General features: G+C 39.1%; 1 protein-coding gene across 1 annotated transcript; it reads left to right on the plus strand.

Annotated features, from left to right (window-relative positions):
• Positions 1-6004: 6004 nt before the first annotated feature.
• LOC111023883 (O-Glycosyl hydrolases family 17 protein) lies at positions 6005-10015 on the plus strand. The gene is made up of 2 exons (XM_022301381.2): positions 6005-6792; positions 8714-10015. The coding sequence occupies exons 1-2, from the start codon at positions 6437-6439 to the stop codon at positions 9825-9827; spliced, it is 1470 nt and encodes a 489-aa protein (XP_022157073.1). The 5' UTR covers positions 6005-6436; the 3' UTR covers positions 9828-10015.
• The last annotated feature ends 3968 nt before the right edge of the window (positions 10016-13983 follow it).

Consider the following 13983-nt stretch of genomic DNA (forward strand, 5'->3'; position numbering starts at 1 on the left):
ATAGTGTGTTGCATCATTGGCGAATTTGTATTTTGACTCGGACATCATCTCAAGTACGTCTCCCTGCACGTTCACTCAATCCGCATAACCAAGTCACTCCCCGTTATACAAAATGGTGGTTAGTAAAACATGAAGATTATCTTGAAGAAGGGATACAAAAGTTGAAAATCAGTGTCGCTCTTCCCCCTCATAAACCACAACCTGCAAAGAAAGTTGGTGATGACAATGGGGGGAAAAGAATTCATCTTTTAGATGTTGAACAGTTTGTTGCTGAAGATAATGAGGAGAGTCATAGCAGCAACATTGATCATCATTGGAAGAGATCAAAGAAATCGGAGTCGGTAGCAGTTTGTGATGACAAATTCTTTGATAGTGTTGTGAGTGCTTCGGAATGTCCTGCTCTTCCTTCTACACATTTGGTGAGTAATTCTTTTTATTTTCTTGTTTGTATTTGTCTTGTCTTCTATGATTATTACTACTTTTCTTAACAATCCTCTTATTTATTCAACTTATAGTCACCTTTGGATGATCTCATTCATGAAGATATGGAGGAAAGTAGTCTTTTATCTTTGATGAGTCCCGATGTCCCTGATCTTGCTGCTGCTTGTGTTGGAGGTTACAAGGCGCCAACTGACAAGGTTGTAGCTCCCCCAATTTTGTTGAAGGATGTTATTCCTGCCCAAAAGATGATATGTGTTGATGCTCCTGAAGTCTCCAACTTCTGTGCGGACACTGTGATTTCTGATGTTCAATGGCAACTTGCTTTAGTCATGTGGGATCGCCTACATAAGAAGCTCGTTTGTACTTCACTTGATAAGGCTTCTTATCTTGAGCCAGAGTCGCACAAAATTTTTCATGTCATTTCAGAGACTAAAGCGATAAACCTTGCGTCTCTCAAAGACTTTGTAGGTGACTATTTTCAAAAGGTTGCAGATTATAATAACCTACAGTCTTCAGTTTCTTCTCAGCTGACTTTAGCAAGTAAGGACCGTCAACTGGAAGAGTGCAACTTTAGCTTGGAGAAGATATTATGTGATGAGCAGAGCGCCCTTGAGGAGAAAGACAAGCTACAACAACAACACACGCGCATGCTACGAGAAGAGGAAGAGTTGGAAGCCAAGCTTAAAGTTTGTCAGGCTAAACGAAGTGAGATTTCTAAGTTTATTCTTGAACAGAATGAGCGTTTAGACCAGCAGAAACTTGAGGCTTCTAAAGTGCGAGAGAGGATGAGCAACCTTGAAAACACTCCAGTTGTTAATGATGCAGTAGTGAGATCACTCGAGGCATTTCGTGGACTTTTGACAGATGCGCAACAGGAATTGAAAGACTTCAAGTGGGCGCCACGATTTTAGATGATGTCATGATTTCTTTTGCATTCTCGCTCTTTTATTATTATTACATGTATGGACTCAGTTTATTTACTCATTTATATTATTGGCGTTATTTTTTTATTATATTTTTTTTACGAAGAAGAAATATTTTCATGACCAAGATGATAATAAATTGCATCATTTTTTTTCTTGGACTGAACTTAAAGTTTCCTCTAAGCTGCCTACGTACCTTTTTTTTCTATATAAAAAAAAGATCAAGTCATAACGTAGTTCATTTACATTTTTTTTTTTTTTGCCATTCACCTTTTAAACTCATGTGGGCTAAGAGTATCATGCAATTTAGGCTCTTGCGATAAGGAGCAGTTACAATTTAAGCATAGTATTTCTTTAGGAATTTTCCGTTGATTGGGCCAATTCTGAGGCCGTCTTGATCCACGATCTTGTATGCTCCGTTCGTGTAGACTTCTTTTACAACATAGGGTCCATCCCATTTTGGAGTGAACTTATTCCCTGTATGTCGAGTTGTAATGATTGGTCTTCGCACTGCAAGTACGAGCTCACCAACTTGAAATGATCGAGGTCGTACCTTTTGTTGAAAGCCTTAGACATGCGAGCCTGATAACATTCTAGCGCTTGTTGGGCATCCAATCTTCTTTCATCCAATGCTTCCAACTCTTGAAGACGAAGCTGAGCATTAACCTCCACTGTTAGTCCTTCTTGTACCGCCATTTGTAGAGATGGAATTTCTCTTTCTAGAGGGAGCACGGCTTCTACTCCATATACAAGAGAATAAGGCGTAGCACCAGTCGGAGTGCGATAAGTAGTTCGATACGCCCATAATGCTTCACCAATTCTTTCCTGCCAGTCTCGCTTGGACTTGGAGACCACTTTCTTCAATAAATTACATAGCCTTTTGTTAAACGCTTCTGCCAACCCATTTGCCGCAGCATTGTACATGGATGAATTATATTGCTTGAAGCCAAATTTCTCACATAATTTTTCTATTAGGCTGTTGGAAAACTGTTTTCCATTATCTGTGACAATGCGATGCGGGATGCCATAACGGTAGATGAGATGGGTGCGAATAAAATCAGCTACATTTTCTTTCTTAGCTTCTTTTAGTGCAACAGCCTCAGCCCATCTTGAGAAATAGTCTGTTCCTGCGAGAATGTAAGAATGTCCCGTTGATGATCTGGGAGTTATAGGACCAACAAGATCGAGTCCCCAAGCTTCAAAGGGCCATGAAGCTATAGTTGGATGGAGTGGCTCCGGAGACTGATGTATGAAGTTGGCATGAAATTGACAAGCCTCACATTTCTTTGCATATTGCATCGAGTCATTGTAGGCCAATAGTAGCCCATCCTTTTCAATTGGAAATGAAGCTTTGGTCCAGATTGGTAAGCCCCGCATACGCCCGAGTGGGCTTCTTCTAAAGCTTTTATCGACTCTTCTTTTCCTAAGCATCGAAGGAAAAGACCTTCATACGAACGGCGATAGAGAGTTTCTTTGTAATAAATGAAACGAGTTGCTCTCCTTCGTACTTCTGTTCTATGTCGGTTATCTGTAGGGAGTTTTCCATGTTGGAGATAGTCTATAATTGACTGCCGCCAATCTTCTTCTTCAATCACATAGACGGATATTGCATTTACTTCTTCACTCTCACTTTCAGTTGGTGGTACGATCCATCTTTGGCAAAGTGGGATATTTACAACTTCATCCTCCAAAATTGTTAAAGCTGTAGCCAGATTTGCCAAAGCATCGGCCTTCTTGTTTTCAGCTCTTGGGACGTGCTCCATGGTCACAGTTTCAAAATTTCCCAACAACTGTCTGGCATAATTGAAGTAAGGTATTAGGCTTTCATGTTTCACCTCATACTCAAGCAACAATTGATTAATTATCAGTTTCGAGTCTCTATAAATTTACATATATGTCACGCCAATTTCTAAGGCTATCTGGAGACCGATAATGAGTGCTTGGTATTCAGCGACATTATTTGAACACAACTCGCCAAAAGTGAAACTGTATGGCAACATATGCTTCTCTGGCGAGATGAAGATTATACCTGCCCCCGCACCGCTTCTTCGAGCTGCACCATCGAAATACATTGTCCAAGGCTCAGTAATTTCAATATAGAAGATCTCCTCGTCAGGCAAGCTTTCAGATAATTTCCAATCTGTTGGAATTGAATGATCTGCTAAGAAATCTGCAACGGCCTGTTCCTTTACTGCCTTTTGCGGAACATAGACAATGTCGTACTGTTGGAGTAAGATTGCCCATTTAGCCAGTCGTCCTGAGACAATTGGCCTAGATAAAACATATTTGATTGGGTCAGCTTTTGCCACCAAGTGTATTGTGAAGGCTTGCATGTAATGCCTCCTTCTTGAGGTCTGGGACCAGATGATCTTTGTTCCCTCGGCTAGCGATACTTAGTTCCATGTCGTGGGCACGAGTTGCTAGTTCTTCAAAACTTCGGGGTTTTATTCCCTGGAGAATGTAGAGGAGTCCCCAATGCATGCCCTGAGTGCACATTTCTACTGCAGACACTTCAGTCAATCGGTCTTTGCAGTCGAGGCTCAGAGCTCTCCACCTATTGATGTAGTCGACAACAGGTTCATCTTTCCGTTGCTTAGTGCTGGTTAGCTCCATCATGCTAACAGTTCGTCTTGTGCTGTAAAAGCGATTTAGGAATTCTCTTTCCAGTTGCTCCCAGTTGCTGATTGATTCAGGCTCCAAATCTGTGTACCAATCAAAGGCATTGCCTTTCAGCGTCCTGACAAACTGCTTGACCAGTAGATCTCCTCTAGTGCCAGCATTTTCACACGTTTCGACGAAATGAGCAATATGTTGCTTTGGATTACCCTTTCCATCAAATTGTTGGAACTTAGGAGGCTGATATCCTGTTGGCAATCTCATATTGTCAATTCTCTTGGTGTACGGCTTGGAGTACAGGAGGGAATTTTGAGTTGGTCCGCCATACTGAGCTCTGATCGAATTTGTGATCATATCTTGGAGCTGTTGGACGGACAGTGAAGCAATTGAGGCAGAATATTCTTGTTGTTCTTCTTGCACGGTGTTCTTTCTTTTCTCACTGACTTTTGCAGCAAGATTCTGGTTGGATTCAGCAACGTCTTGAGCTTCGATCTTGTTCATGAGGGAAGCGATCTTGTAATCTTTTTCCTCAACCATCTTCATCAGCATGCAGAGTCTCTTCTCCATATCCGCCATTTTTTCTTCCATGGTGGATGCATCAGCCATCATGATAGAGTACATGACGTTCGGAGTAGATGTCCCCTTGTGATGTGTAGAGGAATGAGCGAATGCACTCTCCGAGCTGGAGTTGAACAGGGCATCCATCATTTCTTTGGCTCGGTTGCGAGTAATTGGGCCCAAGTAAGAGTCGCTTGAAACATCAATCTTGGATGAAGCTTCCTTGAATGTCATCGCTTCTTGGTTGAGAGAAAAAGATGAGAGGTAGAGATGTCCCACTGGGCGTGCCAATTTGTTCGACAAGAAATTCAATAAGAGAAACTCGAATTTATGAACTTGTATTTGTATTTATGTATGTGAGTGTTACAATCTCTAATGTATAATCCTTTGATTAATTCTCTCTGACGTAAGCTCGCTTCGAGGGTTAATGAACTTGTTCTCGAATCAAGGAGGTTGTCACTTTCAGTCTCGAGCGTATTGAAGAATCTTCGGCTGTGAAACTGGATGTTTGATGAAATCTTCGGCTTTCGAATTCTTCAGCTGGCGGCTTGTGAAGTCTTCGGCTTGTAGTTTGTGAAGAGTTCCTTTGCTTGAAGTGCAGCTTGTGAGATCTTCAAGTCTTGAGAAGAATTCTTCAATCGGTTGCTTGGCGAAGTGACAATTCAATCTTCAAGTCTTCAAGTTAGGCTCTAGATTCTTCGCTTGACACCGGATGCTGAAAGCTCTGAGTCTGCAATTCTTCTCAATCCTCTGAATGCCTCTCCTCTGGATCCCCTCAATGGGATGTGACTCTCTCTATTTATAGAGGCTTGGTGGGTCACATATGGGCCATGGGCTTGAGTCCAATCTCCTTATGGGTTTGGTCCGATTAATCGATTTCATCGGACGGCCATAGGAGAGACACGTGGCATTATTTCATCCATTGATTTAGGACACAATTTAAATTAATTAGGACACGTGTAATTTTATGATTGGTCTTAAATATAATTTAAAATTGTGACATGGCATTTAGTGATTAGTTGAAATTTCTCCGTCAACAGGTGCTCTAAATTTCCATCCTTTCACTCAATGTTTACAGCATATAAATTTATCATCAATCTATTTTACTCAATATTATATTATATAAGTTTATCATCAATCTATTTTAACAATTATCAATCGTGACTTGCAAGAAATTAAATTTAAAACATATAAAAATATTAGAGACTATTAAATTATTTATTTAGGCTTGAAATTTAAAATCTAAATTTAAAAGTAAATATAAATGACCAAAACGAATAGATTGGATAATAAACTTATATCTCAGATAGATTGTGAGTTATTGGAGGTTATATCAAAAAAGAAAAAAAAAAGGTAAATATAAATGACATAGATACGGCAATAATAAAGAAACTTAGTTGGATTCTGAGGTTCCGTGAAGTGGTCCCTGTCCAAAAAGGAGCTGCCACTGCCACTAATGCTATGCCAGCAATGGCTGACCCAAAAAAGATGCTTCACTATCCAAAATCTTTCCTCTAGTTTTTTCACTTTTCCCTCTCTCTCTCTGCCAAAAACTGGAGGATTCTCCACTTCGGGCTCGCTCTTTTCTTCCGGGTCGACCCGGCTGCGAATCCGGACCCTAATATCAGCACAGCAGCATTGTGAAGGGGATTTCGTTTTTGAAGCTCATTCTTGTCTCTACTTCACTTTTTTTGAGCTGGGTTTTCCCTTTCCCCATCTGGGGTTCTCTGATTTTAGGGCAATCTGAAATTAGCGTCTCTGTTTTGGGCTAAAAAGTTCCTTTATCAACCATTTTTCCGTTCCCCCTTTCTGATCCCAACTGGGTTTCACTTCCGCTTTCGCTTTCCCCTCTAAAAGAGCCTTTTCTTCTCACTCTTCTTCTTCTGGGGCAGCTGAAAATGTTGAAGAACAGTGGTAAAATGGGTTGGTTCTTCAAAGCTTTCGTGGGTTTGGTTTCGTTTTTTTCACTGGTGTGTTCTGTGGCGGCCATCGGAGCCAACTGGGGAACTCAGGCGACGCATCCGCTGCCGCCGGAGACGGTGGTCGGAATGCTGAGGGACAACCAGATTCAGAAAGTGAAGCTCTTTGATGCTGATTATGGAACTCTCAGAGCTCTGGGTAAGACTGGGATTGAGGTCATGGTTGGGATTCCAAATGATATGCTCTATTCTCTTGCAAGTAGTGTGAAAGCAGCTGAAAAATGGGTTTCTAAAAATGTCTCTGTTCATATTTCCACCAATAATGTTAACATCAGGTGAGTTTTTTTTTTTTTTTCCTTAGTTGTTTCCTTCATGGCTCTGCTTGTTTTTGTTTTGTTTTGTGTGTTTTTGGCAAATTGGGTGACTTTTTCCCCCTTTTTCCAATAGTGTTGCTTTTTATGTCTTAATCAGTCGTGTAATTGTTAAGAAGTTAATGTTTTGATTTGTTTCCTTCTTTCTCTTTTGGTTAATTAATTGTTGAAAAGTTGGATGTCACATCTTAATGATTGAGAAGTGGGAAAGTTCTGTGATTAGTGCTTGTTTGCTATGGTGGCTTGTTCTTCAATCTTGTGAAGATTTTTCATCTTTTTGAAGGATCGAGTCTTGGATTTTCAGGGGAAACAAGTTTTGTATTGATTAGGGCAAATCCGAACTACAACGGTTGTTTATTGTTCTTGTTCTAATATAGAGAGTAGGTTGCCTTTGCCGTGTTTTTTGAAGAAATGATGTGGCGGGCAAAGGGTAGAACAAAGCGGACAGTTGGATAAAATAAAGTGGCACGTTTAAATGCATCCTCTTTTTAAAACAGCATATCAAGTCACATTTTAAAATTCAAAGACGTAATTGAAACTGTTTAGAGATTAGGGACTTGATAAGCCCCTCGTCAAAGTTCAAGGACTAAATTTGTAATTTTAACACGTTAGGCAAGACTTGCTTGCTTTGAAGAACTAGATTATGTTTTGTTTTTCCTAAAAATGGTCTCCTTCATATTATTTATTCATTTCTTTGTTTATCTTTGCAAGTTAGCACTGATAATGAATTTTTTTTGTTCAAAACCAAAGGTTTAGTAGTCAAATATTCATGATATGTATTAAAAAATACACACACACACTTCTTTTACATTATCTGAAATCATGTTTCACTAGAACCAGTTCTCTTTGCTTCTTTTTTGTGGTAACATTCTAGGACAGAGTTTTCAAAACTATAAGTCTTAGAGTTGAGATTTTGATCATATCATAGTTGGCATGAACAAATGAGATTATCAAGTCCCTCGCCTCCATTTTCCCTCCTAGTTGTAGCTTTCTTTGAGTTTTGACTGCTTTTTTTGATATATGGGAACTATACACCTGTCGAGCTTATTCAAACGACAAACTCGAACACCTTGGCTGAAGTCGTCATAGTTTTTTAGGAATCTTGATCGGCTGCCATTGAAACTTCATCCTCCAGTGGGTACGAAACTGGGTCGAAATGGGGTCTCAATTATCTTTTTGCCATAACATCCTTCGTTTCGACATAAGTTAGTACAAGATCACACTATAATAGGGCCATGATCAGTACACAGCAATCTCCTCTGCTTTTGCACACTTTAACAGGGTTTAGCCTTGTGAAGGGATTGATTCTATACACTTTCAGTTAAAATTAAGTGAAGGGGCTCTCTCCCAATGAATTTTACTCACTTCTTTCTTGCAATCTATCTTCTCTGATGGGGCTAACAGAGGATCATAGTTTGGAGCTACCATTTTCACTAGAGTTGGAGGGATCCGGTTTATCGGTGGATGCTCACAACCTTCGGAACTACTTTCTCGTTTTTCACCATCTGAAACACTTTCTATCGGTGCTTATTATTTGTAAGATTTTGAATCAAGAAGCAGAACTAAGATGACTGTTCTTTGAACCATGTATGAATTTTAAGCTTTGTGGAAGCATGGGAATAATGTGGAATTTTCTTAAACAAATTCAGATCACATCATTTAGTTACACGAGGATGAGGAGATGAATGGTTTGTGGTTTGAAATTGTACTGAATACTATATGATTATACAAGACCGAATAACGGACTTGCTTTAACAATTGTACTTGTTTGATGGTCGATATTCATATGTAATGTTCGTGTAGTACAAAGCAGGAAAATACCCCTTTAAATGATCATGCATTCATTAATTTCTTTCAAGTCACCAAGTTGATTATGAATTTTCAGATATGTTGCTGTAGGGAATGAGCCTTTCTTGTCAACTTACAATGGAAGCTTCCTTAAAACAACCTTTCCTGCTCTGCAGAATGTTCAGTCTGCTCTGATAAAAGCCGGTCTCGCCAACCAAGTAAAGGTAACCGTTCCCCTGAATGCTGATGTCTACGCGAGCTCCACCACTTTTCCATCTGGTGGCGACTTCCGGACTGACATACATGATTTGATGATCAACATCGTCAAGTTCTTGAGCGACTCTGGTTCTCCGTTCACAGTGAACATTTACCCCTTCATCAGTCTCTATAGCGACCCCAACTTTCCTGTTGAATATGCTTTCTTTGATGGCAATGCATCTCCCATAGTCGATGGTGGGACATCATATTTCAACATGTTCGATGCAAATTATGACACCCTTGTGTGGGCGCTTCAGAAGAATGGCTTTGGAAACTTACCGATCATAGTCGGGGAGATCGGTTGGCCTACGGACGGGGATCGAAATGCCAACCCCATCTATGCTCAACGGTTCAACCAAGGCTTCATGTCACATATACTAGGTGGAAAAGGAACACCGATGAGGCCAGGTCCAATCGACACCTATTTATTCAGCCTAATCGACGAAGACGCGAAGAGCATTGATCCAGGGAACTTCGAACGCCATTGGGGCATATTCTACTACGATGGTCGACCAAAATACCAGCTCAACCTCGGAACTTCAAACAACGGGTCCTTAGTCGCAGCCAGAGGCGTGCGTTATCTAGAAAAAAAGTGGTGCGTGATGAAGCGATCAGCCCGCCTCGAGGATTCGCAAGTCGCACCGAGCGTAAGCTATGCGTGTTACCACGCCGATTGCACCAGCCTCGGGTACGGCACGTCGTGTTCAAGCGTAGATGCAAGGTTGAACATTTCATATGCATTCAACAGCTATTACCAGAGGAACAATCAGGGAGAGGATGACTGCAAGTTCTCAGGGTTGGCAGAAGTGACAAATAATGATCCAAGTTTTGGGAATTGCAGGTTTGATATAATGATAGAGCCATATTATGGAGCTGCAGAAGGAAGAGGGTGCTGTTTCAAAAAGCACTTGATGTTGCTTTCTGGGCTGCTTCTTGTGTTGACTTTTCTGTGAAGTCCTTTTGGAGTTTGTGTATTCTAATTTATTTGTTCTTGTTTTCAGATTTGTTTTCTAATCTGTAGAATTGTATCCTTGCTGGAGTTGGAATGCCGAAAGTGAAATTGTTAAGAGGCTAAGGCCATGTTTCCCCAATGAAAGAAAAACGTGGGACCCACTCTAAAAATAGGGGATCATTCTTCCAACATTATCCTCTAAAGTTTCAACAATCCCATTCATATTTTCGGATATTCATGGACCCCACATCATGTATTTTTCGCTAAGTTATACAAAATACCCTTGAATTTTGTCTGTTCTTTCAATAATGACCCTAAACTTTTAAAAAGTTGCATTAGTACTCCACATCTTTCAAAAAGTTTCAAAACTGTCCTTCTGTTAGCTGCTTAAACAGAATACCTATGTGGGTGTTAAAAGATCTTAACAACGATCTGTATTACGTGGAAAGGAGAGAGAATGTGGAAAATTTGAGCAAAATAGTGTAAAATATTTCTTAAAAAAAAAACTAAACAAAATATTATTAGTGCAACATAATATTTTTTAAAACTTGTTAAAAAAAAAAGGTGAAATGCTTATTTATTAATTCTAAATCTTTTTTATGATTCTTTTCATATTTTGTCCATACATATCTATCGATATTTTCATTGTCATAAAATTAAGTTATCGACATTTTCATCAAGATCGAGAATTAAAACTTTGAATACAACAATTGGTCACTATAGTTTAAAATTGGTAATAATTTACATCCCATTTGATTACTTTTTGTTTATTTTATTTTTATTTTTTGTTTTTAAAAACTATGTTTTATTTTTCCCAATTTCTTTAGTAATATGCGTTTCACGGTGTTGAAAAATACATTTGAATTATTAGCCAAATTTCAAAGTAATAACAAGTTTATAAAAAAAAATTTAATAGTTTTTAAAAAGGTTGATAACAAAACCAACAAAACAGATATGAGTGGAAGTAGTATTTTGAGGTTAGTTTTTAAAAACTAAAAACTAAAAAAGAAATGGTTATCAAACCAAGGCTTTAATCACTGAATTTTAATATATAATGATTTACTCCTAGTTACAAAATTTGTAACGATTCATTGCACACCACAAAAATTTCCATTTGTTAAGAATCCTACATTGAAAAAAAATAAGACACCTAACAAAGGTTTATAATAGACATTGGAGTACTTCTCTCATAGTCAATTGTTTTTTAGATGGATTCTGTGAATATTGATATGGTATCAGAGATCAAAAGTTCAAACGAGTATTCGGTCCAAAAATGAAATCTAACCAAGATTGGTGAATACATTGAAAAGATAAGGGACTAACTACATATTTCACTACCAATTAAGCTTTGAGATGAAACCCATGAATATTGATACCATTAAAGTATAATAGAGTTTCTTATGTTCTGTACATCAATAAATCGCTTAAATGACAAATGCATTTTTAAACTACAAATATAAATTAAAATTGTTCCATACTAAGTTGATGATATTTTCTACGATAATGACTAAATTTATTATGGATGAGAAAATCCTAATTTTCTACGATTCAGATTCCCTTAAATGGAAGATATCTTGATGGCTTTATGATTCAGATATCAGATATACTGATTGCCTCGAGATTCTCCCCAGATTCAGATAACCAGATTTTCTAAATGTATTAGGATTCGAATTCCACAATCCCTAGAGCGATTAGGATTCAACCCCTATAAATAGGGAAGTAAGCCAAACCCTAAAGTATGCTCACAACACTCTACACTTTATGCTCAACTACTCCGATTCTGACTTAAGCATCGGAGCCTGTGTGGCGAGAGCCACACCGGTCTTTAGTGCCGTTCTGTTTTGCAGATCTTGTTGATCCCTTTTATTCTTGAAGATTGGTGCTAACTTGGCGGAATCCCAGGAGGCCAAATTAATGCATCAACAATTGGCGTCGTCTGTGGGGACGACTAGAGATTGCAGATTTGTCAACATAAGTTCGGGAAGAAGTCCACAACATTCCGATGAAGAGTGCCGCCACACGAGGAAAGTTGATAGGGGCACACCTACGCTCGAGGCAGTCGAATGAGAGATTGACCGACCAGTTCTCGGAGATATCGACCGACCAGTCCATGGACCGACGGATACCGACCAACCAGATGATGGACAGGAGAATACTAGTCGACCAGTTCTCGGACAGAAAGGCAAATCGGTCGAAGGTCCGAATCAACAGGGTGACAAGATGGCCGCCTTAGAAGAGAAGGTATAGGGAATGCACCGAAGTATGTCACTGCTTCTGCAGAAACTCGAGCAACATGAGGCGGAACAACCAGTGCTTATTCGCGATCCACGAAAGGGTAAAGCTTCGATGATTGAAGGAGTTGAGGAGACAACCAGCCATGCACGGAGCAAGCTGAAGATAGGAGGAAACGACAAACCTCGAATCGACACCCTCTAAGAACCTTCAAGTCGGGGCATGGGTAAGTAAATCAACAGCTGATCAAGGAACTCGAACAGGAACAGACCTAGAAGCAGGCTGATAAGCTAAAAGCCAATCAGTGAAACCAGGGAAAAGAATCCCAAGGTGCTGAAGAAGGCATGCGTACAGGCCCAGCAAGGTTAAAATAGAAAACAGGCAGACCTAACCAATCAATGAAACCCACGGGTAGAAAACCATATGGCAAAAGCCAAAATAGGTTAAAAACCCGAGGGTGTTGATTTAACTTGGGGTAAAAAACCGGCAGAATCCAAATATGTTAGAAACCTAAGGGTGTTGACTAAACTCAGGATATAAAAGCCATTGGCAAAAGCCAAGTGGGTTAGAAACCCGAGAGTAAACCCTGAGCTATAAAACATGGGCAAAAGCCAAATAGGTTAGAAACTCAAAGGAAGTACCACTGGCCCTGTTAAAAGTTAGATCCCAAAGCCAAAATCTAACGGTTAAAACTAACCGTATAGCACTGCCTAAGAGACTTGATTGCAGCCAACTACAGCAAAAGAGAATGGAGGCTATGACAGCCAGCCCATAAAACGACAACCGACTACAACAAAAGGGTATCGACTGGACTCAGGGTATAAAATCATCGGCAAAAGCCAAGTAAGTTAGAAACCCAAGAGTAAACCAAGAGACTTGATTACAACCAACTACGATGATAAAAGGGTATAGGGGCTATAACAGTCAGCCCACAAAAAGCGACAATTGACAACGACAAGTGCTCTCAGTATTAAGAGACTTGATGAAAACCAACAGCGACAAAATACTCTCAAAGTAGTAGAAGTCGCTTTGTTATGGATGGGAAAATCCTAATTTTCTACAATTCAGATTCCATTTATCTAAGGAATTTAAATGGAAGATATCTTGATGACCTTATGATTCAGAGATATCAAATATACTGATTGCTTCAAGATTCTCCCCAGATTCAGATAACTAGATTTTCTAAATGTATCAGGATTCGAATTCCACAATCCGTGGAGGGATCAGGATTCAACTCGGGAAGGAAGCCAAACCCTAAAGTATGCTCACAACACTCTACACTTTATGCCCAACTACTCCGATTCTAACTTAAGCATCGGAGCCTGTGTGGCAAGAGCCACATTGGTCTTTAGTGCTATTGTGTTTTGCAAGTCTTGTTGATCCCTTTTATTCTTGAGGATTGGTGCGAACTTGGCAGAATCTTAGGAGGCCAAATTTATGCATCAATAAAATTGTTACAACATTTAAACTTCAAGAACTAAATCATTGCCTACTAAAATCTAGGAACTAAATTATTACAGACTTTAAACTATATAGATTAAATAATTCCAGAAAGTATAGAAACTAAATTATTACTTTTCCACAAATACAACGATCATATGTGTGTTTTTAACCTATTGTTTAATATGTCAATAATTTGATTCTAATTAATTATTTGTTGATGTCAAATATGTTAAATTATAAGTCTGTTCCTGGTATACTTTTAGCATAATGTTTAGTTCATAGACTTCAAGAAATTTTAATATTATGTCTTTGAATTTTAAATAATATCTTTATTTAGTTTAAAATGTGTACTTCGAGTTTACACTGTTGTGGTGCTTAATCACATACACGCTGCAACTTAAATTAGCACTTAGAGGATTGCATACCTTTGAAAAGGTGGTGCTCCAACATTTATAAAGAAGGCATTGACCGTTTTCCAAGTT

This window comes from Momordica charantia, assembly GCF_013281855.1.
Source record: "Momordica charantia cultivar OHB3-1 chromosome 6 unlocalized genomic scaffold, Mcharantia_2.0 BLBB01000006.1, whole genome shotgun sequence".
NCBI classification, from domain to species: Eukaryota; Viridiplantae; Streptophyta; class Magnoliopsida; order Cucurbitales; family Cucurbitaceae; genus Momordica; species Momordica charantia.